Below are 27,994 nucleotides of genomic sequence, written 5' to 3' on the forward strand. Positions count from 1 at the left end.
CGATATCGTCTATTTCAAACTTGACATTTGGTGGCACACTAGATACTCGCGTTAGCCTGTAGTATCCCGTCAAATCTGGGCCCTGGATATCACTGTTCACGCACAACTCAGGCTGAACAGCTGAAAGATCGACTCCGCAAACCTCAGCATCAGGGTGCTCTTCTCCAAAGTCAATGGCCCAGATACCGCTACCAGTCCCAACGTCGAGAACATTGCCGACCTTCGATCCTGGATCATTGGGTGGCGCGGTCGCGAGCTTGTTATCAAAGGTCAAGATGAAGAGGTTGTGCTGGAGGTCTACCATAGTAGCAGAAGGTCAACATCGTAGGTCTTGAATTCAATCGCGGTGGCCTTACCAAGCCGATCATTCTCTCTTTCGTCGTTCGGAAAGAAGTATTCTGATGAGCACATGAGTCAATTTCAGAGAATAATAACAACATGTGCTTAAGTGGACTGTAGATTCCAACTTACTGCCGTCTTTGTATGCGTGATACGTTCTCCCGTTTTCCATTCTATATTCTAGGATAGAACTGCTGACACTCGTACTCGAGGATGCGACGGTCTGGTTCAACCAGTCAGTACCAATAAAGATGAGAAGTCAAACAGTTTGTTACTCACGCTGCCAAGATTTGATGCAGCGTCGCTCTCGTCGTGGTCTTCAGCAACGATCACAACCTCATGATCGGTCGTGTTGTTCGATTGCGTTGCCTGAGTCGCCGCCGTTGAGGGTTGAGCCACCGCGTTCGTGTTGTTATCCGCACACATTTTGCAAAGTTTAACGACCACAGGAATTCAACCAAAGCTCGTCGAACACTACTCTCATGAAAGCTCGAGAGTTTTGAAAGACAAAGAGACAGTCGAGCCTGATTACCCCTCTTCTTGGCCTTGGACAGTGTTGTTGGTCCAACCAACACGGAATCTGCATACAGATCCTTGGTTGTCTACCATTTTCGGTTGATGGTCCCCAAACAGGGATCCAGTCCACGTATCAGATCAAAGCGTTTCTGAGAGTGGGATGCAGCAATTCTGCAACACAGTGTGGCCGCGATGGCTGATTGCGGGTTAGAAGTTTTCCGCCGAGAAGCGAGGCGGTTCAGCCTGTCAAGGACAGTCGGCTCTTTGCATCAATCTTCCATCTCACTCCCAGGATATCCATGGACTCACTAATATGTCATTATATATCAATGAGTTGGGAAAAGTGAAAATTTGCACAAAATGGCAGCGAGAAAAGTGACGGCGCTGCCCAACATCGATCACTGCCTGGCGGTGTAATCAAGTTTAGACTGACAGCCCCGCATCAGGCAACCAAGATACAATACATATGAGATGAATAATGGGGACGAAAGGATATCGATGTAGAGGTATGGATATTGAGCTCAGATCATTGAGCATGTATACCAGCAGACTAGGCTGACAGGTGGTGAGTGTTTCGCTTCGATCTGGGAGACTATGTCGAGACCTAGCTCTATGTTTGAATGCAAATTTCGCGACTACCAATGACAGATGACTGATTACATCATTAGATGGCTTCAAGATGCGGGATAAAAGTCAAAAGGTCATTTAGGTTCAGCCTCATTTCGAAAAGAGGATGGCTCGGGCCACAACGAGACCTGGGTCTCAACCAACATGGAGAATGATATAATTAGCGTTATAGAGCAGCAAACTTTGCGCCGGGATGATGTTGACCACGCCCCATCTAGGCCACGTGGTAAGTGAATTTGTAGTCATTTTTGTACAAAATGTTATTTTTGTGACGTATATGTACATGAAAAGCACACATCGTTGGCTCATGTCAAGCATGACCATATCTCCTATCAACCACCACAAAATGTCTTCTATGAGTCAGACGTTCTTTACGTGCAGTCGCTGGCGCCGGAGATGAAGGTTCCGTCAGAGTTCTCGCAGCCGCAGACGCCCGTGTTGGGGTCCTTGATGCAGCCGGTGCCAACACCGTCCTCTTCGCCGGTGCCGCTATAGTTCGTAAACCCGTCAGCCGTCAGTCCATTCTAGTAAAAACCAAACCATCACTGGATCATTTTGTTTTCTCAACTCACCTCCAGAAGAAGGTCCAGCAGTCTTCATCGGTGATCATCTCGGTGGGGGAATCGCAGGTGTACGCGGAGCAGGTCCCGTAGGGGTACCCGTTGTTGCCGTCGTACTGGTGGTCCGTCTCGAAGACGGCGAACGTCTGAGTCTTGCTGGTGCGGGTGTTGTGGGAGCACTCGGCGGCCTGGATGGCCTTGGAGACCTTTGTGGCGCTGCAGTTGTAGCTCGAGGGACACTTGCCCTTGGTGTTGGAGGTGGCCGGGTCGAGGGTCGCGGCCACGAGGGCGGGGGCGAGCAGGAAGAGGGCGGAGAGCTGCATCTTGAGGCGTTGAAGTTCGGAAAATGGGTAAGAACGAGTGTGATTTGTCTTTTGGTTGTGTTGTAAACGAAAGTTATCCGAGTCCAGCCCAAGGAGTTGCAAAGAATTGAAGCACGAATGAACGGTGGTGTTTGAGAATGGAGAGCAAGATCAAAAAAAGACTTTCGGAGGAAAAAGGGAAAGTCGCGGCAAGTTCATATATAGATTGCTCAAAGTCGACCCATCCCTGGAGTTTGTTTCCCTTCATCTTGATCTGGTCTTCTTTGTGGATGGTAGCGTATGTCCAATGTAAATTGCTTCTGGGGCTCGCGTTTCGAACAAACGAACGCATTACGAGCGCCTGGAGACCGGCCGGCCCCTGAGCGCGCGGCACCCGTCCCGGCGGGGCGGGAAGCATCCCAGTCTCCCGCTCGGAATCGGGTTCTAGACCTTTTGGATTTCTATTTCCATCAAACAGACCCATTCACCTCAACTCAAGAGGCCATTCGAGAATCGACGTTGCCTGACTGACGTCGAGAGCTTGTTCGATGCCAAGTCATCAACATGGGAGAACGAGAAAGGCTTGGCTCTCTTGAGTGAGAGTTTCTGCTGGCACCCCTTACCCATCGTCCTAAATCCCCACACAATCTGACATTTCCCGCGGTGGATCCCGCGGCGCTGTCTTGGCAGCTGCTGCGTGTTCTGTTGTTTTTATAACATGACAGACCTCCACTCACCCACATCTCATGTCTCTGAGAACTCAATATGAGAGTTCATCAGACGAACCAGCACATCAAGTAGATGGGCAAAGCTGCAGCCCGCCGTTCACATATGGACACAGAGGCTCATTCAGTCGATGTCCCTACTCGAGGTAAGACGCTCGGAAGCAGCTGACGTTTCATCCGGACAGCTGAGCTCAGCTCAGCCCAGAGCAGAGCCCAGGGGTTGAGGAAATTAAAGGCGATCAGTGGGGACTCCCGCGTCCTGCATTTCCAGCACACGGCGAACGATGCCGTTCACTCACTCACTCACTCACTCACTCACCGAACGGGTGAACGCATCACTGTGGCTGAGACGACATGTCATGTCATTTTACTGAGCTGTTCTGATGACGACGCTCTCTAAGAATCCGTGAATTGCAGGCTCTTGCATGTTTGTGAGAGATTGTTGCTTAGGTCGAGTTGCGGGGAAAGAAAAAAAAAAAGAAGAAGCAAATCTCGCTGAAATTGTGTCACTGTGGGCACGGCGGGCGGCACAAGTGGGAGAAGTTTAGATGTTTCAAGCATAACAAAGCTCAAACGATTTTTGAGAGATCAGGCTCGCGTGAGTCGCGTCGTTGCTAGACACTTTACTTGCAACGTCACCCGGAGCTTGGTACGACAAATGAGCGAAGTGAGGCTTGCACGGCGCGATAACTCTCGGGATGATTGTTCTTGATTCTAGCTGTTCATTGTTTGCATATTTTGCTCTTGAGCTCTCGTCGAGGATGCTCTCGGCTCTTCTACCTCCCACTCACTCTATCTGGGTTGGGCCGATCTAGTTGATGGCCCAGGCTTAAGCATACGGGATTTTCTCATGGAGGCTGATAATTGAGATCGAATATTACTCGATTAACCTTCGAGGCTCGCCGGAGATCAAACAGATGTCTTGGCATCACTTGGAAGCAGTCTAAAGCACCAATGAGACGCGAGGTCGTCTTCGGGCATTTAAAAGGGGCAAAGTGTGGGGTGTTGCAGCGAGCGGGCGCGTCAATCTGGGGTGGAAGCTTAGGATCTCCGGTGAGAATAACCTCATCAGTCTTCTGGCTTAAACTCAATCTCACCGACATCTACTCAGACGTCAAGATACTATTTGAACCAAAATCATCCACCTTCTATGAGATGGACATGTCCAATTTCCTCGACCCGAATAATCCAAGTTCTTCACCGCATATCAAGCACAACATTACTCCCCTTCCCACCCCCAAAAAACAACCTCACATTCTCTCCCACCACCCTCCGAATATTCACCCTCGTCTGATCAGCGCACCACGCCAAATGCGGCGTCAGCGTCAAGTTCAGACCCTTGGCCTCTTCTCCCAACAACACGCTATCCCGCCCGCTCCCCGCTGGTTCAATCTCGTAAACATCTGTCGCCGCCCCCGAGATCCTACCCTCCCGCAACGCCGCCACCAGCGCAGCCTCATTGACGGTCCCACCACGCCCGACGTTGATAATCACGGCGTCGGGTCTCATCATCGCCATTTCGGCCTCGCCGATGAGGTTCCTGGTTTCTGCCGTGAGGGGTACGATGAGGAAGAGCGTCGTCGCGCGACGGATGACCTCTGCGAAGGGCGTGCGGTGGGTGTCTCCGTTGCCATTCGGCTGAGCAGAGACGGCGGCGGTGGCGGCAGTGGCAGTGACCCCGTTACCGTTCACAACTGGCGCGGTATTTTTCTTCCTCGCGGCGACGAGGACCTCCATCCCCAGCGCTCGACACATCTTGGCGACGCGCTGCCCTATGGGCCCGTAGCCGATCATCCCCACCACCTCGTTACCGCAAGTATGCGGCGGGCGGCCCTCGCTGTCGAGGAGGAGGGAGGACATGCTCCCCTTTGTGCGCCAGGGGTTCGAGCGGCCCTCGGCGTGGTCCATCATCGTATTGTGGAGCGTTACGAAGCGTCGGCGGGATGAGAAGTACTGGAATTTTCCCCCGCGCTCAAGGTCAGTGAACAACTTTCTCTCTCTTTCCACCTCTAGTCGATGATGGCTCATGACTTGAGATGTTGAGGATTCATCTCAATTTGGAGAGCGGAAGGACTTACCAAACCGAGGGCGTGCTCGGAGACGGCTTCGACTGTCGCGTTGGGTGAGTAGATCACGGTCACGCCGCGACGTCTGCATTCTTCTAGATCGATGTGATCCGTTCCCACCGTCTCTGTGATGATACACTTTCTGCGTCATCCATGTTGTCAGTTCTCACTCGCCTTCGAACCAGCCATATCGAGTTTGATTTCAAGCGCAGCAATCTAGGCAGATTGGTAATGGTCGTTTCCCAGCTCCAGTAGACACTTGTCTCATAGGAGTCTTCGAGGGAAAACTTCCAAAGTCATCAGCTCTGCGCGACATATCAAACCCTCCTGACCTCCTAGTCTAGCAGATAGAATCACTCGATTCTTCAGCAGATTACCCGTCCAGCCACTCGCTTGATCACTCTCAGAAGCAATAGCCCCCTTCCCGCTGAGGTCCTCTCCTCCACTCCTCCCAACTACACTCGCACGCCTCCCTCTCTACCGTCGATCACAACAACCCAACCCTACCCAACCCCCAATCCGAACAAACTCAAAGAGAAAACAACCCAAAAACTCACAAATACGGCGCCTCCCCAAGCGTCTCCTTATTAATAGGCACAGTCGTCGTAATCAGCACGCTCGCAGGCAACGCCCTCGCCGCCGCGACGGCGCTCTCCGAAGGCCGGGTATACTCATACCCGATAACCTCGTGCGTCACTCCTGCTCCCAGGTCACCATCGTTGACTTCCGGAGGCGGCACGTGGATCGTCTCGAGCTTGACGATGACGTGGTGCGTGGCCGAGGGCAGGCGGGCCGGCTTCTTTACTTCTGTCGCGGGGTCGATCATTGCTTCGTTGGCTGTGTTCCCTTCTGGAAAGGTTTGTTGCCCTATTTGAGTTTTGAAGGTTTTGAGGAATTGTCTGAGTGATGGTGAGTTCTGTAAAGATGTTAGCATGGTGCATCGCGTTAAGGGAGTGTGCTCTGCCTACGGTGACAAACACGCCCTACAGATGGGAAACCGTGTTAAAGTCGCGCGGCCGATGTCTTATTTAGTCTCAAAAGTCTAAAAGATCTCGTCTCAACTTCATATATGCAAGCCACAGCCGTAAATTCAATCCCCTAAGCCTCAATCTCGAGAAAGAGCGTTGATATAGGTACTTATGTACTCACGTCCTGTTGGTTATCTTATCAAAAGGCCAGAAAAAGCAAGGTACCTTAAGAAAGAGCCTCAGGGGCGTCACACGTCCGGACATAATACTTTGCTGCTCCCTTTCAAAGTTCCCAACCTCGCTAGTGCCATATTACTTGCTCCGCGCTCCGCATTTTCCACTCCCGGGACGCGATAAGATCGGCACATCATGTATGACATGCGCGTGTGTGCTCCTTGATGGAAGGGCGCGGTGTGGAGATGGCGGGCTTGATTTTGACATCCACACATCCACATATTCCAAGCCTCTCGACACCCTCACCCTCAACCAAAACGTGTGGAGCCGGAAGTGTTGTGCGACCAACCACGGAAGGAATTCCGTGCTTACCAGTGCGGCTTACAATGTCTGAGAGACCCTCACGAAAGGCGCTCCGTCTTTTCGTGCAACACGTAGGACGTAACATCATCCCTCACAAATCAATTTGATAAGCTCTGCTATTGCTTCAAGACATGCATGTAATGATGGCATCATTTCTCTCTTTTGTGAAAGTGTTCTGATCCTGTTCCTAACTTTATACGGACCATCTGCCCGAGGGCTTCTCTCGCCCAGGCACAGTATTGCTAGTGATTCGTCCTCTCACGTCCAATTATCCTACTCCCATCAAGCTGCAAACTCCTTCACAGCAAAACCCAACACGAACCTCATCCATACTACTTCCTAAACGTAGCGCTCCTCTCACCTCTGGGAGGCGGCGCCTTTCTCGCGCCCTTGAGCGACTCATCGCCGGTCTTCGCATATGGGTCAAACGTCGGCTTGACGTGCGTCTTGCCGCGGTTGCCCGTCCTCGCCGCATGGAGTACCGATGTGGCCTTGGTGTAGTCAAACGTCTCCTCTTCCTCCTCGCTGTCGCTCGAGTCCGCACCGTCAGCCTCCTGCTGCTCGGCCTTCTTGGCCTCCTTCTTGGCCTTCTTCGCAGCACGCTTCTGTTCCTTCTTCGCTTTCTTCTCAGCCTCCTTTTGAGCCTTCTCAGCCTTCTTCGCCGCCTTCTTCTCCGTCTTGGACTTGCGATTGTTGATCGCCGTCAGGTATCCTTGCAGTTTTCTTTGCTTCTCCGCTGCCGTCTCCTTCGCCTCCTCCAGTTCTGCCGGCTCAGCCTTGTTCTTGGCGACTTCCTTCTCGAGGCGTTGTACTTCGACCGCGGCCTTGTCGTAATCTTCCGTGTAGCGCGCCACCTTATCTGCCCTCTTCGCAGCCACCTTTGCCTCGCGCTCGCCAGCATCCGTCTTGCCGTGCTTCTTTGCCTTCCTCTCGGACTCTGGCCGTTCCAGAACAATGTCGATGGAGCTCTCGCCGGATTCTGACTCGTTGTCGCTAACATCAGAAGCGTCTGCTGTAGGGGCTTTCCGTTTCGCGCCAGCCTTGAGGGTAAATTCCTCCTCAACCTCAGGGTGAGCGGGTTGAGCGGCCGCAGCAGCCTTGGCTTCCGCCTCGACGCCTCCCTCCATAGCCACATCTTCCTCCGGAGCGACCTCGACCGTCTTCGCATTTTGCACAAACTTCTGCCACGGGAGCATGACGTACTCTCCAAGGCCATTAGCTGCAGAGGCTGGCTTTTCCCAGGCCGAGCTTAGAGCCATGCGGCCGAACAGCTGAGACTCTGACAAGAGGGCAGGTTCCAGCGCTCCCTCGACCGCATCCTCGCTCGCAGCCACTGCCAAGGGCTTAGCAGCGGCCCTTGGAAGCTCCGACTTGTAGAAATCTAACAGACGCGGTTCGTTGATGCCCCTTTCTCGTGCCTCCTGGTAGCGCGTCCATATCTCGGTGACGTTCTTCCGTGCGATGAAGGCGTGGTTGGGCATCAGGGCATGTAGAGCCTTGGCGTCTGGTGGCATGTGTTTTGCGATATCGCCGACGATACCATTGGGCATGACAAAGGCTGTACTTTCGTCCTCTTTCCGTGCTACCTCGTCTCTCCATTCCCAGATGGCTCTATAAACGGCAAATTGCTGGCCTGAAAAAGGCATAGGGTGCTTCAGAAGAGTGTTGTACCAGCCCTTGCTTCCCTTACCAGACTTGGGGTCAAACGTCTCACCACCATACCGACTCAATGAGAGAGTTTTGGACTTCTGGAGCGTCATTTCGATGTAGTCGGTGCTGGGGTTGCCCCTATCCGACTTCATCACGAGCTCGTTGCGCATCTTGTCGTAGATGTAAAGTAGGAAATGGGTATCAGAACGGGCATAGTACAGCATCTCATCAGAAAGGGGGCTACCCAGTGTTAGTATCTCAGAGAGGTCGCTTCAGAGGTTTACTTACCGCACTCTCCAGTCGGCAAGTTGGTACTTCTTGTCGGCGTCAAAGTTGACAAACTTCTTGAGAAGAAATGCCAAGCTCTTTTGAGGGTAGTGTAGCGCTTCGCATGCACTTCCAGTATCGAACAGACCGTTGACATACAGACCAAGATCGCGCTGCAGCCAAACCATGTCCATAAATGGGCCGTGGAAAACCTAGATTTGTTAGTTTTGTCGAGAAAGCGTCAGTGAGCTCAGCAGTACTAACCTTGATTATGCTGGGGTCGGCAAAGACTTCGTTGAGTACCTGAAGCTGTTGTCTCCATGGCTTCAGAGTGTCTACAATCCAGTCTTGTTCTCTTGTGCTTATCTGCATCAATGAGGTGAGTCCGACGTATGTTCTGAAGTCGTGATGTTCTAGGTCGACGGCAATTTCCTTAGCCTTCTTGAGGTCCTTCAGCATCTTCAGGACCCCTTCGTATGTATCGACGTAGATGGCTTCCGTGCCTTCGACGGGCTGCCATGGAATCGGCTCGGCTTGTTCGTAGACGCGGTTGGGGTATTTCGCCTCGAGGATTTCGGTTTCGTATGGATGCTTGTACCTGGTCTTCCTGTCAGTATCATTGAGTAATAGCAACTTCTCCAGTCTCCTGCGCGAGTTGGCTGCAGCTTTGTATGCGGCCTTGTCGGAGATGGGCACTCTAGGAAATATCAACGGTAGGAAAGTTTGGTAGTCGTACTGGACAAACCCCTCTTCTGTCTCGCTAGTGATCAGGCTCTTATTCAGAGGAACCGTAGCATGGGGCTTTTTGGTAATGAGGGGTTTCCATTGAGCGTTATTGTCGACCGGCTGGTCGAAGTGGAGTTGGGGCTTGGTGATGTTGGCACTGCGGACGACGCCTCCAGCCGTCTTGGGCTTCTTCGCTTGGGGGGCCTACGTAGCGTCAATATACATGATATTCTGTGTCGATTACGGAGCGCACTTACAGCATCAGCAGCAGGCGCATCCTTCCTCTTCAAAGCTCCGGTGTACTCGTCAATAGATGTGTCGGCCTTCTCTAGGATTGAGTCGACAACGTCTACGATGCTTCGCCAGCGCATATCAACGTCGTCAGCATCTTCGAGATCGGGCGCACTGAGTCCACAGACCTCTGCAGCTGACTTGAGAAGTGTGGTCGAGAGCTCGAGAATCCGTGTGGTTTTAGAGTCGAGATCGTCGCCAACGCTGGGGTTGACGGCGCGCTGGAATGGGAGGTCCTCGGCGGAGACACGGTTGACCGACTTGACGGTGGCCACGAGCGCAGCCTGGACCTTGTCCTGAAGAGACTTGAAGTCCTGGGGGGACGCCATCGTATCGGCGCAGCGGGTATGGTTTCTCGGTGGAGGCTGTCGCGGTTTCGCTGCGAAGTTTGACGATTGAACAAAAAAAAAGAGCCCACCATGAAAGACCCCGGCCGATAAGATTTGAGGTGCTATCTAATCGATAAGCGTGTGGATAAGCGTGTGGATAAGCGACCTAAATGTTTGGCGCAGGGTGTAAGGTACTTCGAGGAATGGAAGAGGTATTCGTATTGGGATGAAGAATTCGGTTTCGCTCGATGCTGACAGCAAATTTCAATAAACCGGTATCGATGGTCAGATATTGTGGTTTGAGAAGTAGCAATTGTTTGCAGAGAGAATGAAGCTGGTGGGTGTGAGGTGGATGGCACAAGAGCCTTGGATGAGCCTTCAACTTACAGCGGATGACGCCGCTGACCTTAGGCACTCAGGCCCCTGTGACGATTTTGTCTCCATTTCTAGCCGCAACCTGCAACTTCACCTCTCGGTCCTCCGTGAGTTCCGTCAACAGAAAAGCATCCATCATGTCTGCCTCTTTAGCCCCCGAATGCAATGAAGTCAAGGAGTAAGTGAATGACTTTGTGAAGAGATGAATGGACGAGCTCCTAACTCTGCTGAAACAGGCGCTACGATACATGCTTCTTGAAATGGTACAGTGAGAGTAAGTTGACTCCCTGCACATGACATGGATGACGAAGGAGACATCTAACGACAGGATGAAGAGTATCTCAGAGGCACCGGCACAGACAACAATGAGTGTGCCGATCTATTCAAGAACTACCAAAAGTGTTTGACGGTAGGTTACGTCTCAACGATGATGGCTGCACTCACAACCAAGCTTGGGTGAATGACGAGGAAGAGCGCAATGACTGACTAGCGGGTAGGTCGCTCTCAAGGAACGCGGCATAGACAAGCTGCTGGATGAGGCGCGGGAAGACCAAAAAGACAATGATGCGACATACATGGGACGTAAATGTGAGTGCTGCATCAGCATGCCCCGCCGTTGCTGCAATGTGTCTTTGGAGAGGAGAATCTGACCACTTGTGCAGGAGGCATCTCAATTCCGGACAAGATATCTCGCAAGCTAGTTTTCTTTGGCGTTTTTCAAGGTTGCATTTGTTAGGCACAATGTGGCAGTGTCTAGAGACGGCAAATCTCCCAATATGATGCGTTTTTTCCCGTGGCTTTTCCATGACGCGTCCGCGCGCCAGCTATTCCTATGGTGATTTGGATGAGTACACTAACGTCTAGACTTTAAGGTAAGGTAGGTAAGCTTGAATCTCTCCGAGAGAAACTCCTGGGATGCAGACAACAAGTGATACCTGAGGTACCTCAAAGAGTAGGTAGTAAGGTAGTAGGGTACCAAAAGTATCCGCAACGCCGTCAATACCTGTACAGAAAAGGGAAAGAAAGGAATTCTGGATGGCTGTGCAAGGTAAACGGTGTAACGTGGGTTCATTGCTGGACATGTGTCAATATTGAGATCACCGCCAAGTCTCCATCGGCTTGATGCACGACCAAGGAGGCCCCCAAGTGCATGATGACACGGAAAGCCTCTTCATGATACCATTCGAATGCAGCCATACGAGATATGAAGTCTGATGAGCATGCACAAAACGTGAGTAGAATTATCCAAGTATTAGTTTTAGGTAGGTACCTTGATGTGATGCATCAGTCCACGTGATGTTGGTAGATTTACTTTCACCAGATCGCGCCAGGTCACTTGGTATACTATCTGACTACTAAAAAAAATGGAAGCAAAAAATGGAAGCATGGGCCGGAAGTGGGCCAGTCCCAGCTGTTGAAAAGCCAAGCTCAAGCAGGGTGGGGGGGTCGTTCCAGGTTCCAGACCGCCCACATCCCCGTCAGACCCTCCGAGGACCTTACGTGAGTGCGTCCCGCGGGTCAGCAATGGGAACTCCTGCAGAGTGCAGCACCTCACCCAAACCTGGAAAATAACCAGATCTCCCGTCTCCTTTAGTGGACGCGAGACCCGCTAGCGAGACAATTCGCTAGCGGCAGAGCAACCTGTACCGCAGCATGTACCTTGAGGTAAGGTAGGCTAGAGGCTAAGGTGGACAGCACACTGCAGAGAAACCAACAGCAGGAACTATCCGTAACTCCCTAAGGTACCTACTGATAATTAGAGGGAGAAGCTGATGTCCTGACGTCCTCCACCTCAGCTAACCCCGAAGCTGCCAAACCTCTTCGTACCCCCCCGTTCTGTCCCTCCAATAATAAGGTACATGGCAAATTCCCAGATTTACCGCATCCCTCCACGCGCGCGTGAAGCTTGTCCCTGGCTCTCTACCTACCTTACATATGTACTGAGTTTCTAGTCCCATCTTGTGCCCTTACAAGGTCCGCGTCGAGTAGGTACCTTTACTCCATCGGCCGTCCAGACTGCAGAGACTCGAGAGTATCCACGCCCACATCCCTCCACGAATCCACGTCCCTTCCTCTTCTTCTCCTCCTCCCCTACAGAACATCTCTGCGCAAAGCAACACAACACCAACTGCGGTGCTACACCAACAGATTCGAATCATCGCACCAAGCCAGTCCTCGCCCGGCCCTCGTCCTCCTCCAAAGGCTCCCCAAGACACGTCGAATCAAGCTTGCGACCCCACGATCCTTTCCAAGCTTCCACCCCCTCTTCCCCCGCGCTTGTCCCGCAGTCACCGCCGCCGAGTCCGCAGCCCGACGCTCAATCTAGGTCCTTTCCGCCCCGGCGCACCAGCACTTCTCCTTGGCGACAAGCCTCGGCATGCACTGTCCAAGGGAATAACGATTCTATGCACCCCCTCTCGGTTCTCAGCCTTGGGATCTTCGTAGCTGGCTACATCACTGCTCGATGGGATCTGGTCACGCGTCTCTATGAGCTTGCTATTTTCGCCTGGGACTACGGAGTTATTGTATGATGATCCTCCATCGAGGCCTCCCTCGGGCCCAGCTATCTATGCGCTGCCTCGTTCTCAACCCTAACATTCATACCTAGACACGCGCCGCCAAAGGTTTCGCGCTCTTGACATTCGTCTACCTCGTCATATTTATCCCCGTGGAACGATTGGCCACCAAGGAGGCGGACCTGGTACGACAAATCCTTTCGATCCCCCCGCTGAGACATGTCTGGTTGCGCAACTGGAAGAAGCATCTGGCTAATGACGGACTTGCGACAGCACCCCCGATCCACCGGAGCTGGCGTCTCGGCCAGGGAACAGTTGCGACGCAGAGGCTCCTTCTGAGCGCCGTCTCCCGCGCTGCCCTCGACTGACATGCCAGAAAATGACGGTCTAATGAGGATATTCTGGCCGACGGACATCCAGCGCTCCGACCTGCCTGGCGTCGTCGTGGGATGGAGGAACTCGAGTCTGGATGTCTTCGTCGTGGCCATTCTCGACGATGTCGATGTCAGCAACCCCCTTAGACCGCCAGCTCTTTCACCAATTGACCAATCCATAGGCCGGCCATGTCGAATTCGCCCTCAAGATCGGCACCCTTTTTCGAAACTCCCCACACCCCGTCAATAGCATCTACGAACGATGCGGCCACAATGCGATGCACGTCCTCGGTCTGACGAACCCTAGCGAAGCCGTCGTACTCGATCCCTCCCTCTTCATCGCGACCACGCCAGCCGGCGCAAAGTCGCCCCGAATCGCTTGCGCAAAGGCCCTCAGCATCCAGATCATACTCTACGACCGACCGCGCCCCAGCAGAATGCAGTACATCTCGCTGAACCCCATCTCGCTCGCGCTTGGGAACAAGGAGGCCCCGGGCCTACCGCCGACAGAACACATGGCTGAAGAAGAGCGGCAAGAGCTCAAGGTGAAGGAGGAAAAGAGAAAATTGGTGGAAAAGCTGAAACAACACACCATAATCAAGCGGTCTCCGTCGCCAAAAGAGAGAGCCCTACCAAAAATTGTGAACCAAATCAACTGGTCATGGGAGCTTGAGCAGCTGTTGCAGAAGAACATCTCCCGAATCGGCACCCGACCCAAGCGATCTCTGAGCGTCTCGGAGCGAGTGGTGGAGCATGCGACATCGATGCGGAATTTCATCTGGGACCTCTTGATCTTCTACCTGCTTCCGCTGATTCAGTGGGGTTTTGTGTACATGCTCATGGGTCACAGGGCGGTCGCCGAGTTGCTCCTTCAAATCTTGGAATTCCGACTGAGAGACGACTACCTAGCTTTGAAGGACATATCGGCAACGGCGCAACAAGTAGAGATTCGACTGCAGCAGTTTTGCTATTGGCCCATGCAGTACACCACTTTGCGACAGCGCAAGAATGATTGGGAGAGCGTCACGACCAGTCACCCTGACTATATACGGTTTTACAACAGCCTATGGCTCGTCGCCAACGATGTCATCATTGGTATTGCGTTGGGCTCCTACATCATTGACAACGCCGAGTGGGCCGCCAACGCAATCAGCGAGCTTCTGAGGGTGTACACGGTCGAGGCGCTTCAACGAAGTATATCGTGGCTCATGGGATGGCCTGCGGGTTTGAAGCTGAATAGCGAGTTGGCTCTCTTCCTAGGAGACCTTTTCCTCTGGGTCATTGACTACTGGTCAAGTGAGTTTGCCTGCGCTCAAAGTTTCAAAGAAGGATTACTGACTCAAATAGACTGCATCGCGACGCTTCAGCCATTATTGCCTCACATTATATGGTTCATTGGCTTTTCTAGCTTCGCTGGAGCCAGCATGCCCATCGCCATGTTCTCCGACCTGCTCTCCAGCTTGACCGTTCACATTTACTCCTTTTATCTGGCATCTGCCCGGATCTACCATTGGCAACTCACGATACTCATCTCGCTCTTTCACCTGTTCCGTGGCAAGAAGCACAATGTACTGCGCAACCGTATCGACTCGTGCGACTACGACCTCGACCAGCTTCTCGTGGGCACCATCCTCTTCACCCTGCTCTTCTTCCTCCTCCCGACCGTGGTGGTGTTCTACTTGAATTTCGCCGTCGCGCGAATGGTCATCATTTCGCTAAAGGCTGTTTTTGATACACTTCTCTCTTGTCTAAATCACTTTCCCCTTTTTGCGCTGATGTTGCGGGTCAAAGACCCGAGGCGACTACCAGGTGATTATCACTACATATCAATCATTAGGTCCTCACTAACCTGAGATAGGCGGCATCCGTTTTGAACTTCGAGATACCCTTGACTATAGACTTGATAATACTTCCAACGAGCCACCGACCTCGGTCATCTACCTCAAGGTATGTCATTCCTCCCTTGTCATTACCATGTTTTTATAGAGAACTCGGTTCTAACACGCCCACCAGTCCATCCCTCTCACCTTCCGCGCCATGTTCCACCAGTACTTCCAGATGGGCAACCGCATCCGCAAGCACTACCTCTCCCCCACGGTGGTGCTCTGTCTGGTGACGGGCAAGTTCGTCCCGCCGCTCAACCGCAAGAACCTATACAGCCTGCAGTACAGCATGCTCCCCGCGCGCCGCGCGAGCTTCCGCCAGATGTGGGACGCCATCACGACGGTGCAGCCCAGCAGGAAGCCCGTGCCGTTTGTGATGAATGGGAAAAGGTATCCCACGGGGATCGGGGGCGGGGGGAGGACGAGGTATCATCACTAGATAATGAAATTCTTGCATTTGGTTTTCTGAGAAAATGATGTCTTATTGCGTTGGTGTTGCTGTCTTGTGATGTGTGTACCATCGACTCGCTTTGCTACATTTTTTACCTCAACCATATCGGACTGTCTAACCTAGGTCAAGCACGAATCCTTGCCAAACGCAAACGTGTAACTCGACCCCAAATCATTGTCGTCATTGTCATCGCCCGCGTACCCGAGACACTCCGTCCCCAGCCCCGAAACCCGCGGGACCTCAACAGGCGTGGGCTAATATGAGGCGTTGATGGCTGTTTTGGCTGAGGCTCGGGGGTGGTGAGGTGCGGGTTCATGGTTAAGAGGCAGAGGAGTTGGAGACAAGGGTATTGAGGAGGATGGCGAGGGTGTTCTCTGGTTTAGCTGGGTTTGTGGGGATTAAGAGGTGGTGATGATGATGTTTCTTACCATTTTGGAGGTGAGAGGTTTGCCCCTTTTCAGGGGCGTTTGAAGAGGTTCTGGGTCTAGGTCTTCCAGAATCGGTCTCGTCAATGAGCTCCAAATCTTGGACGAGCTGGGCTGATGGAGGTAGTCGAGTGCTTGCAGACGAAGCTGGTGTTGAGCAAAAGTTTGATGAAATCCATCATCTTGATATCTGTCCTCAAGATAGTTGAGGCCATGAACTCGGTGGAGGCGCTTGTTCTATGGTTTCACGGGGCGGGGCTCAGGGGTAGAAGCAAGCAGGGCAACCGAGGGGCGATGATCAGGTATAGAGATAGAGGAATCTCTGATTACAGGCGGATATTCACTTTGTTGGTCTGCTGTTTGACTACAACGGAGGAAGCTTGAGATGGCGACGAGGGTTTGAGGTGAGAATCACAGCCGGGGGTTAGAGTGTCTTCAGACAGAATTGTCTCATCCCGTATTGTTCCTACTTACTCATGGAACATTGAAAAAGCTTCTTGGGTGTAGATTTATATCCTTGGCTGAACTAATGCTAGTGATATCCATCCATCTCTGATCGGCATGCCTGAAAGGCTGGGACTCGGGGCTGGCATGGTGTATCTACAAGCTCGGTGATCACAGTGACACGAGCGAGGCAGCTCTCATGGCGCGACTAGTATATACCTATCCTAAGTACTAGAGGTATGCGTGACCTTCTGGTTGTTGATTTGTGTCGGTTTGATCATAGCCTCGAATCCGCCGCGTGGTATGGATAGATCAGCTTGTAGTGGGGTCAAAGTAATGGGCTTTTCAACCCCCTCGAGTTTTTCCCTCCTCAAGCTTGGGGCCCAATCGAATGGACTTTGAATAGACATAGAGCACAAGGTCGCAGCAGAGACTAGTCTAGTCCTGCGCTTCAAGTTGAGATTTAGGATCCCTTTGTTCTGATGCTTCTCCGTGGTACCCTGCGTCTATTCTCGTCGGGGTTGGTCTTTGTCTTCACAGTCACGTCTCACGTCCGTCGGCGTAGCGTCTCTCGATATCAAAGTCAGTCTCCAGCGTGTTACAGTCTTCTGGAGTCTTTGGTCTAGCGTGTGCCAAGGTCTCCATCTCATCATTGAAGAATCTTACGATGATCTCGGGGTGAGTTCGAGCCCTGTAACTGTGACTGAAGATAATAGAGCGTACTCACCGTCTCTCTCTGCCCTTTGGTCTTATTCGGCAGTGTATACGTCCCTGTAGATTAACAACGAGGATTGGGCGATAGATCGTATCTGATGAAGCTTGGTGAGTGTTTGGAATCTAGATGAGCGAGCTGGAATTGGCTCATCACGACGGGATATGCGTTATTCTAGTCACCAGACAGCTCACATACTCGCCAATCATAGCTTCACGTGTTGTGTCTGGGTTCTTCTCATTTCCATACCAGCTCTATCTCTCAGAAGGCATTTATAACAACGCGGCATGAAGGTTGGAGGGCACTAGGGGTATTTTTTCTTTTGAGATCTCCAATTAAAGCGCTCGAGCGTGTCGCAAGAGGAGAGAATCGATGGGTAGACGAAATAGTCCACCCAAAGCCCCCGTCTTCTATGCCACAGTCTCGTTAACTCATATTCAGCTTTGCTTCCAGAACCATCTTTTGAGAGTTTGTTACAGGGGGTTTTTTGTCATCCAGCAGGCGCATATATATAGAGATGGATAGATAGGTACTTCCGGGGGGCTGGAACTGATTATGACCACAGCCCAAGCGCTGGGCGGGAACCCCTGGGTGTAAGAGTCGGGCCCTCCTACTACGGAGGTTCCTATCACGGCGTTGTCTATTACATAGGTCGCTAAACTCATGACGAGGCTTGTGTTATGGACGTCGCGCATCGTGCCTCTACTCTAAATCTGTGCTATGTAATGCATATCACCGAATAATCTTAGAGAGCTTACAGCTTATCAAACTTGCTCTCCGGTAGACAAAAATGATGGCGGAGACATATTCCCAGAGTCGTTCCCGGTATATGTTTCCCGTTGGGAGTATCAACTGCGAAAAGTCTGATTTCATAAAGCGTACCAAACTCATCTGTGGTAATGGGTAGCAGCTATGCCTCTCGACCGAATCTGTCTGCCTCCGCATCCTTATGGCCCATGGCCATATTTTCCTTGAGAGAGATGACAAGATTGAGTTTGGACGATTGTCCAGTCGTATCTCAAGACCTTGGCAACACTAGCGAGAGCACAGGGGTCGTCACGAATCTTTATTCGGCCCCTACTTGACGCACTTTCATCAAGGCTCGAGCAAGTAGATCAACAATCAAGACCAATGGAGATTGCTCTGTCCGCCAGCTACAAGAGAATATCACAAAGAAGATGACAGCCGACGAATCTCTCCACTGACAGCCCGAGCTCGAGTCAGCTCATACGCATGGCTCGATGACCGATAAGCCAAATGCCTTAGCAGGGGCATCCACATCAGCTGAGTGAACTTGCGGGACCTGCTTCCCCATGGGGGGCGGGGGCCTTCGATACCGTGGTGTTGTCTTCCGTTTTGTGATGGGAAATAGACAACGGAATGAGATGGTCAACGGAACAACGTGATGAGATGACGTCGTTGCCGCCGCTCGTTCGTTGAGCCACTGGCCTTCATGACGCAGTAGTCGTGTCCTGGGTAACTTTTTGATAAATTCCCACGCGTTGCGGATACTCCAGGAAGCTCTCCAGGTTCGGCCAAAGACTGTTCCGTGTACACCCCTCACAATACTGTGATACCAGATCTTCAACATTTTACTAGACACTTAGGAGACGACCTTCTACTTCAGTTTGCTTCTCATACCTAACATACCAATAGTCAGTCAGGTCGTCGAAACAAACCACATCCCATCAACGCCTCCCAGACTTTCAGAAGCCGAGGAACAGACGTCGTTGCCGGCCCCTCCCCCCCCCCACGTCCATTCCCGTTCCATCCATAAAAGGCAAAGAGTGGGTCAAGTCATCAGGTACCGTGTTTGCCCTGTTTTTCCTGCACACCTCGCTTGTTCCTGCTGCAGTTCGGCTCTTCGCGACGCCGTTGCACTCGCCAGTCCCTCGGTTCTCCGAATTGGAGAAGACAGCCAAAAATGAGCCCAGGTCTCAAAAAAGTCGAACGACGTTCGCGTGAGGGGAAACCTGCCAGTACCCTACAGCCGGGTTCGTCATAAATAGAAAAAAAGATACCAAAAGAAGGGTTGGAAGGATTACTTAATCTCTCCAACGACATCCCATCTCAAAATCAACGTCGGGTGGTGCAAGCCAAAATTAACGCAAACTCAACGAAATACCGACCAGGCGACCACGATACCCGCTGACCTCGCAAAATACGGTGGATAAGGAAAACGGTGGCGAGAAAGGTCATGGATGGAGAAAAAAAATCCATGATGCCATTACTGTTCTGTGGAGCCCCCTCTAGCAACGTCGAGCCCAATCCTGTTCCGCCGCGCCGCCTGACCGTCGAGACCTTTACGTTGGGACCTGCAAAGCTGACCCCGAAAGGGGGCGAAGAAAACGGAGGGGGGGGATGATCGTGGTCCTGGAAGAAGGGGGATGGGAAGGGGGTGGGAACACGCACACGAAAGAGATACCCGCGATAAGAGCAGCAAAAGACTAAGTACACTTGGTTTCTTTCCTTTTTGTACTGCTGCGATGAAACGGTGATCAGTACGGAAATGGATAATTACAGCGTCCGGATATTCGCGCTTGTCTCGTCTCTCCAGTGAGAGGGAGACGATGGTCTGCGGGAGCCGAGAGGTCAGGTTCGGTGCCTTGCCACCCAGAAGATATGATCGAGATCCGGAGGAGGAGCACATGAGGATACGGGCAAAAGAAAAAAGTCAATTGCGAGGTTCAAGATTCTCATCGCCGTTGTCGATGGCCTTCACATGCGTTATCTGATTTCATCTGGACTTTTCTAGCTTTCCTGAACCTTTTCTTTCAAAGCTCAAGCTCGCTCAAGCTTACGACGGCGAAAGTTTTCGTCGCGGTTTGAAGGGGTGGGAGTGGGGGGAACAACTCAGAGACTACCAACACAAACGGCCGTTCGTCGTCCAGAAAGGACAGGTGTGTTTGAGTAAGCCGAGGGGGTGTGTGAGAGCGAGTGTCTCCTTGACGGTGTTCCTCAGTCTGCTACAGTTTGGTAGTCTGCGGATACAGCGCGCTGTCGGACGCACGACTCGGAGCCAAGCTTCGACGATAAGGACATACGTCGAGGTCGAGCGGAGCACTCGGAAACCGAGCTTTTTCCTTCCGGGCCTTGGGTCAAAGGTTTTTTTCGGGGGACCAGACTATTGCTGGCGGCGTGAATGGCAGTTCGTCGGGAACAGTAGTCTTGTTTAATGGTTCAGACTGCTCGAGTGAGAAGCGGAGTCACGAGAAGAGACGGCGGCCGGTCTCGCTTTTCAATTGGCACATCAAAAGGTGTGCCCCCAGCGGGAGTGCCTCGTCTTCCTGTGTGGCATCATGATCACCATCTTCTACGGCAGCGGCTATAGGATCAAGAACCAGATGGGCAAGGAGGGCATCCACTCCGCACTCGTGGGAGAGACTGCCGAAAGTGAAGTCACTGAATCGAACCTAGTGGTGAACGAGCCAGCAGATTGATAAGTGAGAGAGGAGAGGCGCAGGGCAGGATAGGCATGGCATGGTGCGTGATTGCTCGTGTGAGAAAGAACCCCGTGGGGATGGCATGCTGGCTTCCCGCCGCCAGGCACGGGAGGACACCCGCAAAAAAAAAAGTCTACCTAGGTAGCTCGAGTGAAGCTCACCCAATTCTCATCTCACATTGGCCAATTCGAACTCGAAAGATCTCGGGAAGCTTCAAGCTCTGGCACTCCGTGGACTGGTCCCTTCCCCAGAGTGGAGATGAAGTGCCTGAACGAACGCTCTGGGGCGGTGAGATTTGTGCTGGTTGCCGGGCTGGAAAGTACGGATAATTTTGACCTCATCTCACGATCTCATGCCCAGTGCTCAGAATTTCATCAATTGCCTCACATAAGTCATCAAAGTCGGTGATCATCAGTTTGAGGGTTGTAGTATTTTTACAGAAAAAATTGTATCAGGGCCAGGAGCCACGGGGGTAGGCTGGCTGAAGCAAAAGATGGGGAGATGCAAAACTTTTTCGCTGGTAAGAGTAGTGCGTTACCTCGTCCCTGCCACAGACCAATTTCCATCTATACAACACAGCAAAGCCGTGCGGTCTATGACCTCTAATCGTCTAAAATGCCCACCATGCTGTCTATCCCGTCTATTAACTCTAGCTCGTCACGCAGTGTGGAGTGGATGATGCTCCATTGCGTAACCATAGGCGAACCTGTCCCAAGAGGAGATGGCGGTCAAGAGAGCACAGCTCCGTCCGAAAGCTGTGTCCTTGCCTCTCCCCAGCTCGCCAGTGCGAAATAAATCGCTTACGTCTATCGTGGTTGTTAGTTTGGATGAGTCTCGATGAGATAAGGATGGATTGGTGATGACGTACGAACTTGGCCATGAGGGCAACCATGAGATCGAAAAGACCGATGGCCTCGACGAAAGCGAAACCAAGAATGGCGTAGGAGAAGAGCTGGCCACGGAGGGCAGGGTTGCGGGCAACACCGTTGAGGAGGGCGGCGAAGACCAGACCGATACCGATACCAGCACCGGTAAGACCGATGGCGGCGGAACCCATACCCAAGTTCTTGGAGACCTCGACCATGGCCTGGGCGATCTCAGAAGAGTAGGCGCGCTTGGCCTGGACCTGGGTGAAGACCTTGGAGGACTTGATGGTGGTGGCCTGCTGGCGCTTGACAGCCTGGAGGGGGCTGGAGAAGCCTGAAAATTTCGCAAATCGAATGTCAGAACAATCGTGGTTCTCTCATTTTTTTTCTTTCTTGTTCTCTCGACGGGGAGGTGGGAAGGCGACGATATCGAACTCATCGTTGATATCGGATCGGTGCCGCGAGGCCAATTGATGTGATTGCTCATTGGCTTCGATGTCGGCGTCGGTCTTTTTCTTCTTTTTTTCTTGTTCGATGCCTTCCCCGTTTTCCCCCTTCGTCTCCGTTCTCTCGAGAACTAAATTTTCAAGACTTACCAGTGATGGTGCGCTTGGGCATGGCAGAGACGCGCACCGCAGGGCGGGCGGCCTTGGTGGCCATCTGAGTGGCGAGTCTGGAGGCGAGGACACGAGTGGAGGCCATTGTGACTGATGTGAGGGGAGATTGTGGGATAGACGGTGATGGACTAAGAGGAAGAGAAGATAGGAAACAAGGACAGATTGGGATGGAGGTAGGTAAAGTGGAAGGAAGAAGGAGGAGAGAGAAAAAGCTCAAAAGCAGGTTCGGAAGGGAAAAGCTCTCGCTCAGGTGACGGGCAAGCTCGGTAGAGAGAGGAGGGCAGGGGCCCGGGCAACGGGACGGCGGAAGTTGATCCAGATGGCTCGCCAGCCAGGCCTCAGGTTCCACGCTGGAGATGATGAGCCTGAGGCTTCTTCAGGATGTGTGGGATCGGATCAAACAGGAGACGGCAGAAACTGGTGAGTATCCCGTACCGTTTGTGTATTCACTAGACATCGGTGGGCCCGGCGCTGGGGACGGATTCGCAATGAACGAGGCGTCCCAATCAGGTTTAGACAAGAGCGGTCGTTGACATATCGTGGACCTCCATCCACCAAAGAGATCCAATACACACGCCCTCGCACCGATCTCGGGCATTGTCGGGAGGCTGGACGGCGAAGGGGATCCCTGAACGGAGAGAGGGAGAGTCTGAGAGATGGTTGATCTTGGGGCCCTTTGACCGTGCCTGAGGCGGATGTACTTGCTGGATATGCCCCCTTGGCCAGGAACACGAATCATGAGAAGTGGGTTGCTGTATCAAGGCTAAGGAGAATCCGCAAGGTTGAGTCCGTTACGGCCGGCTAATCGATAATCAACATGTAGGTTCAGCGTTTACCAACTCAGTCTTTGAGACGGCATGAGCACGCAATGTCCATGCTCCAAGCACCTTGGCTTGAGGGAGACTGACCATCTCAAGCTCACTGAAGCTTTCGAGATAAGAGGGTGTTGATGCCGGAAACACACGGGCTGAGCCTGGATGGGATTCCCATGGCGAAAGAAAATTTTCTCAAAAAAAGATTCCCTCAGGCACACAGCGCAAAGAGAAGAGAGAGAAAAAGCCGCCAAATGTCAGCTTTGATATCAGCCCGGTCATGGCTTGCGGTGACCCCCACCCGATACCGTCAAAGGCCCCCACTGTGAGGCGCCCGGGTCCAATCAGCCGCAGCCTTGCACTCACACGTGGGTGGACCCGACAAAATAGCTCAAGAAAAAAAGCGACAACACCAGAAAGAAAGTGGACACGATGACCGAGTTGGAACGTTGGTCCCAGAGATAAAAAGGGACGCGGTGAGACGGATCATGGTTTGAAGGAGAGATAGCGAGCTGGTCCAAGGCCTCCTTCCGTTTTGTCGCTTGCGTCGATTTGCATTTCATGTCGTGCTCCCTCCCTTCACTTCTCAATCATTCCTCGTTCCTTTTTCTTTCACTGTTCTTCCCATCTCCTTATCAAACTTTTCGGTTTTTCGTTCGAGTCGATGCTGCCGCCAACCATCAGCGAAGATGGGATGAAGTCAATCGAAGCACGCACACATGCCTTGGCCAGCCCAGTTTCCTGTCAGGGACGCTTGCTGTCTGACTGCACACACCCCCTTTTCCTACCTTACACCCCCGACTGCCAGTAGACGAGTGTTACGTGAGATCCCGGCAGCACCCAGAAACCTGGCTGGCGTGCACTTGCACTGGCAGCGCTCCGAGGGACGCTGCAGCGTTCTTTTTGCTGGACAGCTTGGCCCTACCGATGGCCGACGGACGTGGCGATTCGTCTGCCAATGGGAGGCAGGTTCGCTCCATTGAGCCGACGTCCGAGGTTCCAGTGTCTGAGATGGCCGAGATGGGTGCGACCGCAGCGCCGTAACCGTAATGTCGGGATCCACAAAAGGAGTATCTGCGAGATTGATTCAGCGTCAAACGTAAATCTAGCGTTTGTCAATCCCAGCTGTCGGTACACGATACGCAGGTCGCTCGAAATGATGCGTGGGTCCGCCATGTCTCGGAGGTCATGTACCTTTTACGGTTGATCTTCACCCGTGAGGCGTCCAGGATGAGCCTGTGAGGTACCTACGGCCCTCCGTCCAACCCATTGGGGTTGAGGCCGACGCCGGGAGAAAATTTTTACTCACAGCCAAGCTGCTGTTGCTAGTGCAAGCGCAAGCTTTGAGGGAGAAGAAACGCCGAAACGCACCGTTGGCGCTCACCATTCCGCTTCGCTGCCATTGTCTTGTGGTGCATGCCTGAGGCTACAGAGCCTCAAAAATGACGCATCATTGTTGTCTATGTCTCTGTCAGGGTGTGTGTATCTTCTGCGTCAATGCCAATGGCGTCGTCGAGGGCCTGGAAGCCAGCGGTTGAGCAACTTGAGCTAGAGCTTGTGCTTCTGAATCATGTGTCCGAGTCTGACATTCCGATCGTATCCAGATTGGAACTCTCGACCAAAAAGCAATGGTGTTCTCTTGTACCAACCATCTTTGATGATGCCGACTGATAAGACGCGGAAGATTGTTGAGCCACTGGGCCAGGTGGCGTCAATTGATTGCTCAATAATGGTGGTATTCGGGATGATGGATGATGGAAGCTGACGATGTCATGGTGCGATAACGAGACAGATTCACGAGAGTCTGGAGGTTCTTCACCTCAGGCAACCTGAAGTACAGATACGTATATGGAGTAGGTTCTTACCCTACCTATGTATCTTTCCTTCCGAGGGCAACAGCTAGGGTTACTCACGCTGTCATTCCTTCCTTTTCATTGTCCTAAAAGCCTGGGCCCTTTCTTCCTTCTCTCCTTCCTGCCTTGCCGGCGGTTCCTGCCATGGCTATTTCCTTCCCTTCCCTTTCCATGTCTCTTGTCAGCCTAAGATATCTTAGGTAAGAGGCAGGTGCCGTTCGGCGACATGTCGTCGCCTTAGGCTCATGCTTCCATGCTTATTCCGCGGTGGCTGCATCATCAACCGAAACACCCGATGCCGCCCAGCGCGCCGAGAATCGATGAACGGGCAGGAACGGGATCGACTTGAGACGCCACATGCCCAAGAGGTTGCACTGTTGCACACACACCTGCCACAGCTGCAAGTCCCGGGGGCCCCTTCCGGGATTGGATTGAGGCACCAACACTGAAAGCAACCGCGGAAATAACCACCGAGCGCGACAAGGAGGAAAGTGCAGGCGACTGCAGGCGACCCCGAAGAAATACATCCGCCCGAAGGAACGTCTACGGCTATTCGATTTTCGGCCGGGAATGAGTTGCATTTGGAAGGCTTCTAGTCATTCGCTAGACTCGCTACGACGTTTCATTCCTTTCGCAAAACCCAGGCTTCTCTACCAGCCATTCGGAACGTACGCAGACACGAAGCTCAACGCGCATACGAGTTCCTTGGGACTATTCGCTTACCCCTTGGAGCGAGCCCCTTTTTGCAGTTGATCCAATACCGAGTCGAATAATCTTCCAGGCATCACTACATCGACCTCGTTTGCCATTGCAACCCCCAAACCACACAACAGTCCGAGCGAGGCTGTCAAGGCGTTCAACAGTTCAACAAAGGAGGAAAAATTTTCAATTCGTCATTTCGGTTGGCGTCACCGCGACGGTCCAGAGCTCTTTGCGACTGGCCCAAGCTCCTTTCCCGATTCGACCTATCACGGCGACAATAACTACTCCCTTTTGCGAATTGGCGGCGTTGAACCTTCCGATAAATTCCGCCGGGTCACATTGTTTCATTCCAACGACAATGGCGATGATATTTTTTAAACCTCACTTCTAGGGCATCGAAGGATTCTGTCTGTTTGGTATTCCCGACGAATCCTTCCATCTACCTAGGGGCCCTGCCTAGGGACCATTTGTGGCAGCTGTCACATCCACGCCTTCAAGTTCCCCAGTTCGGGCTAACCGTTCGCGTTCCTGTTCACGCTCCCAGTAATACGCGCTGCGCCTCGGCTTGTTACCTCGCGCTGGGAAAGCTCCAAGGTCCTCGCCGACGAGGTTCACATATTCGAATTGGCCACTTTTCCAAACGCCCTCGTGGCCAAGACCGTCCATTAGCCCGTCCATATGCAATAACCCGGCGATGCGAATATCTCCACGACCCAGGTCTCTAGCGCAGATCGCGTACTTGCTAAACCGGCCTTCAGTCACCCGTTTCTCGAGGCCATCGTGAATCCACACGCATGATAGGTTGTCAACACAAACCGACACAATACCTGGCTCCTCGAAGGAAAAACCATCGAGTTCATCCGCCTGGGGAGCTAGATATACGTGAAGGTCCTGGTACTCTTCTTTCCGTCCCGCAACGTCGGCCGTGAACTCCTCGCCCGGAAGCTTCGTGAACAATTGTTCAACTTCGGGAAATTGAGGTCGCTGAGAGTTCGTTGGGTCTTGTGTCCAAAAAGCGAATGCCTTCTGGTAACACGACCTATTCTTCCCTTGATGTGACATGTTGAATGCCGTATATGGCCATGGCTTGGCTGCAACGATTGATCCTGGAGGACTTGCCCTTCTTGCATGAGCGTCGTACTCGCTCAGGACATCACAGAGCTTTCCCAGCTTCAAAGCTGGAAATCCTAAGGAGTCTGCAGCCATCTCAAGACTGATCGGAAGGCCGACTGGACTAAATCCCGCTGCTGTCTCGTCATACATCTCTGTAAGCAATGGCAACACTCGCAATGAGGGCTTATGCGTCCAATTTGGCGTCCATGAGGGGATTCTGAACTTCTCAGGATTCTCCTGTTGTCCCATTCCATCCACCTCATCCAATTCATCGTCGACCTCGTCAACGTGAAACGACCTGAGCAGCAACGCCGGGATACCAAACCTCTGCGCAATCCACTTGGCCATCTGCATATACGCCTCCCTCGTCGACATCGTATAATCGGCTACAATTCCATCGCTTTGCGCGCAAGATATAAGCCCATACACGGCGAACAGCTTGTCCCTTGGATCTGAGGCATGGCTGTTGCGCGCCAGGTCCAGGAGCCGGAGCAGGTCACTCGAGTCCCTGTATGCCGGCGCCCGGAATTGCAAAACGGACGGCAACTGCAGCACATTCAGCAGCCGCGGCTTCTCTTTCGTATTGATGAGCAAGCCCCGATCCGCCAGTGAGGGGATCTGGAGCCGTGACCAGGGCATCTCATACCTCCCGCAGATCAACGTCGCCCGCCTGGCCAGCGCCACCTCCTGAAGGATCCATGCTCGCGAAAAGTATCGCCGCGTAAGCAGCGTCTCCAACGCTTGCTGGAGCGACAGCCGCCGAGACAAGTTCGGGTCCGGGCACAGGGTCGTGGTGTCCGGATCGTCATCCAAGAAGCGGAAGAGCGCCTCCTCCTCGGGCACCGGTTCCCCAACGTAGACGAGGACGCGCTGCGCGCGGGAGTAGATCTGCGGCATTAGGCGCACCTGGTGGCCCCTCTCCTCAACGTCCTGCTGGTTCATGCAGACGGCGTCGATCCAGACGACCCTCTGCGCGCCGCGGCTCCGGACGCGCCGCAGCGCCGTCTCGCAGTTGGCCGTGACGAGAAAGACGCGGCCGTCGAGGGTGATGGGCTGCGTCCAGGCCATGGCGCCGTCCTCGCTCGCCCAGGTGTAGGAGATTGCGTCGTAGTCTACCATGCTGGCGGTGCTGCTCAGGGCGAGGGTGCATCTGATGGGGTCTGCGAATTCTCCTGGCTCCAGGGTGAGGAGGCGAATGTCTGTTTGGGACTCCAGGGGCTTGTAGATGGCGGAGTCTGTTGTTTTTTCGTCGTCTGTTTTTGGTGGTGAGGGTGTTTCGAGGTCGAGCTGGACGGAGCCGCAGCTTAGGCAGCTGGAGATGCCGTCGCTGGTGAAGACGTCTAGGCGGCGGCATGACGGGTCATGCCATTCTGCCATGACGGTTACAGTGTAGTAGCTCCTCCTCAATATACTCGGCAGATTCCAAGTTTTAATGAGAATGGAGGTTCTAAGAATCATGAGATTGTTGTAAAATTTAAGTGAGCAAGTAAGTGTAAATAGGCGGA

The 27,994-nt window shown here is 52.8% G+C and overlaps 6 protein-coding genes across 6 annotated transcripts; 1 reads left to right on the forward strand and 5 right to left on the reverse strand.

Moving 5' to 3' along the window:
• Nucleotides 1–1,853: 1,853 nt before the first annotated feature.
• N0V96_008766 (uncharacterized protein) lies at nucleotides 1,854–2,365 on the reverse strand (the record flags this gene model as incomplete). The annotated part of the gene is made up of 2 exons (XM_053188699.1): nucleotides 1,854–1,971; nucleotides 2,055–2,365. 2 exons carry the CDS (start codon nucleotides 2,363–2,365, stop codon nucleotides 1,854–1,856), a joined length of 429 nt encoding a protein of 142 aa, XP_053053465.1.
• Nucleotides 2,366–4,266: 1,901 nt separating this feature from the next.
• N0V96_008767 (uncharacterized protein) lies at nucleotides 4,267–5,961 on the reverse strand (the record flags this gene model as incomplete). The annotated part of the gene is made up of 3 exons (XM_053188700.2): nucleotides 4,267–5,022; nucleotides 5,148–5,277; nucleotides 5,693–5,961. 3 exons carry the CDS (start codon nucleotides 5,959–5,961, stop codon nucleotides 4,267–4,269), a joined length of 1,155 nt encoding a protein of 384 aa, XP_053053466.1.
• A 1,011-nt stretch (nucleotides 5,962–6,972) lies between these two features.
• RRP6 (exosome nuclease subunit) lies at nucleotides 6,973–9,903 on the reverse strand (the record flags this gene model as incomplete). The annotated part of the gene is made up of 4 exons (XM_053188701.2): nucleotides 6,973–8,530; nucleotides 8,579–8,769; nucleotides 8,822–9,487; nucleotides 9,541–9,903. The coding sequence occupies 4 exons, from the start codon at nucleotides 9,901–9,903 to the stop codon at nucleotides 6,973–6,975; spliced, it is 2,778 nt and encodes a 925-aa protein (XP_053053467.2).
• Nucleotides 9,904–13,163: 3,260 nt separating this feature from the next.
• gpi1 (pig-Q) lies at nucleotides 13,164–15,760 on the forward strand (the record flags this gene model as incomplete). Its single annotated transcript, XM_065758447.1, has 6 exons — nucleotides 13,164–13,298; nucleotides 13,351–14,464; nucleotides 14,516–14,977; nucleotides 15,027–15,115; nucleotides 15,182–15,420; nucleotides 15,724–15,760. The coding sequence occupies 6 exons, from the start codon at nucleotides 13,164–13,166 to the stop codon at nucleotides 15,758–15,760; spliced, it is 2,076 nt and encodes a 691-aa protein (XP_065612840.1).
• Nucleotides 15,761–21,326: 5,566 nt separating this feature from the next.
• ATP9 (ATPase complex subunit 9) lies at nucleotides 21,327–22,094 on the reverse strand (the record flags this gene model as incomplete). Its single annotated transcript, XM_053188703.2, has 3 exons — nucleotides 21,327–21,332; nucleotides 21,395–21,726; nucleotides 21,989–22,094. The coding sequence occupies 3 exons, from the start codon at nucleotides 22,092–22,094 to the stop codon at nucleotides 21,327–21,329; spliced, it is 444 nt and encodes a 147-aa protein (XP_053053469.1).
• A 3,738-nt stretch (nucleotides 22,095–25,832) lies between these two features.
• N0V96_008771 (uncharacterized protein) lies at nucleotides 25,833–27,866 on the reverse strand (the record flags this gene model as incomplete). The annotated part of the gene is made up of 1 exon (XM_053188704.2): nucleotides 25,833–27,866. The coding sequence occupies one exon, from the start codon at nucleotides 27,864–27,866 to the stop codon at nucleotides 25,833–25,835; it is 2,034 nt and encodes a 677-aa protein (XP_053053470.1).
• Nucleotides 27,867–27,994: the final 128 nt, after the last annotated feature.

The sequence above is a fragment of the Colletotrichum fioriniae genome, assembly GCF_027942845.1.
Source record: "Colletotrichum fioriniae strain IMI 355084 chromosome Unknown scaffold_11, whole genome shotgun sequence".
In the NCBI taxonomy this organism is placed as follows: Eukaryota; Fungi; Ascomycota; class Sordariomycetes; order Glomerellales; family Glomerellaceae; genus Colletotrichum; species Colletotrichum fioriniae.